This window comes from Condylura cristata, unplaced genomic scaffold, assembly GCF_000260355.1.
Source record: "Condylura cristata isolate star-nosed mole 26May11 unplaced genomic scaffold, ConCri1.0 scaffold00045, whole genome shotgun sequence".
NCBI classification, from domain to species: Eukaryota; Metazoa; Chordata; class Mammalia; order Eulipotyphla; family Talpidae; genus Condylura; species Condylura cristata.
In genome coordinates, this window is record NW_004567146.1 from 3280514 (window position 1) to 3282043 (window position 1530).

General features: G+C 38.2%; 1 protein-coding gene across 1 annotated transcript; it reads right to left on the bottom strand.

Moving 5' to 3' along the window:
- Positions 1 to 214: 214 nt before the first annotated feature.
- On the bottom strand, positions 215 to 1180 carry LOC101635636 (olfactory receptor 11H12-like). Its single transcript, XM_004694698.1, has one exon. The coding sequence runs from the start codon at positions 1154 to 1156 to the stop codon at positions 215 to 217; it is 942 nt and encodes a 313-aa protein (XP_004694755.1). The 5' UTR covers positions 1157 to 1180.
- Between the last annotated feature and the right edge of the window lie 350 nt (positions 1181 to 1530).

Sequence of the window (1530 nt, forward strand, 5' to 3'; positions counted from 1 at the left end):
AAATAAATAATAAGTATTATTGAAAAAAGTGTTATAAGTATTATTGAATAAATTATAATAATAATTTATAAATAAGTATTATTGAAAAAATTGATTTATTCAAAATCACTAGACTCATAATTGAAGATTTGTATAAGGATATAATTCAGACTGCTCTTTAATTCAACTATACTGACCTTATAATAAAGGAATCCTCTACTATGTGTTTGTTATCTTATGTTGAAACTCCCAGAACTTTCCTCAGGGCTGTCTTAATTTCCTTGTTTCGGAGACTATAGATAAGGGGATTGAAGAGTGGGGTCACCATGGCATAGAATAAAGTTGCAACTTTTTGCATCCCCGCAGAATGCCCAAGTCCCGGGCTCACATACATGATCATCAGAGACCCATAGAACAGTGACACCACAGCTAAATGAGACCCACAGGTGGAGAAGGCCTTATGTCTCCCAGTGGCAGAAGGCATACGCAACACAGCTAATAGGACAAGAGTGTAGGATCCGAGGATGAAGAAGAAGTTACCAAAGATGACTAATGAGCTTAGAGTGTAGCAAAGCAGCTGGGTTCTTGGAGCAGAGGCACAAGCCAATGAAAATAGTGGCCCTGGATCACACACAACGTGGTCAATAACATTTGGACCACAGAAGGGCATCTGAGAGATGAGAACAATGGGGGCCAGGAACCACAAAAATCCACAAACCCAGCAGATGATAACCAGTTTGGTGCAGAGATGGACTGTCATGATATTGGGGTAGTGCAAGGGACGGCAGATAGCAAGGTACCGATCAAAGGCCATGACAGTCAAAAGGAAGCATTCAGATGTTCCCAAAGAGAAAAAGAAATAAAACTGGAGGAAGCATCCAGCAAAGGAGATGATCTTTTTATCTGAGAGGAAGTTGACCAACATCTTGGGGACTGTAGAAGAGACATACCAGATCTCTAGAAAGGAGAAATTCCCCAGGAATATGTACATGGGGATGTGGAGTTTCCTGTCACACCACAGTGCACAAACAATGGACCCATTGCCTGTTATGGTCAGAACATATGTCGTAGTGAAGAGTGAAAAGAGGAGGACCTGAATCTTCCATTCAAAAGAAAAACCTAGGAGTATAAATTCTCTTATAAAAGCAAAGCTGGAGTGTAGCTCAGAGACATTCATGGTGTCAGTAACCTGCAAGATCAAGAGACATTTTCTTATCAGTTAGATCCAGTTTCAGTTGTGTACCTCTTTAAGAATGAAGCGAAGATAATGAATATGGTATCATTTTTCAAAAGAATCATCTGTTAGGAAGAAAACATAGTCTACTTGTTCTTGACTATGTCTTCAGAGTTCTGGTCTCAGTAGGTAACTGGTTGCACAAAACAAGCATTTGTCTTATTCTAAATCTTGCCTTTACATTGCCATCATGATAAAATTAGGTAAAGTTAAGTTCATTTTGTAGGCTTGTTATTTTGGGGTGAGTTTTGATGGTTTGTGGATCGCTTATAATACATAACTAATACTTAATAAAAATAATAATTTTTTTATCCTAA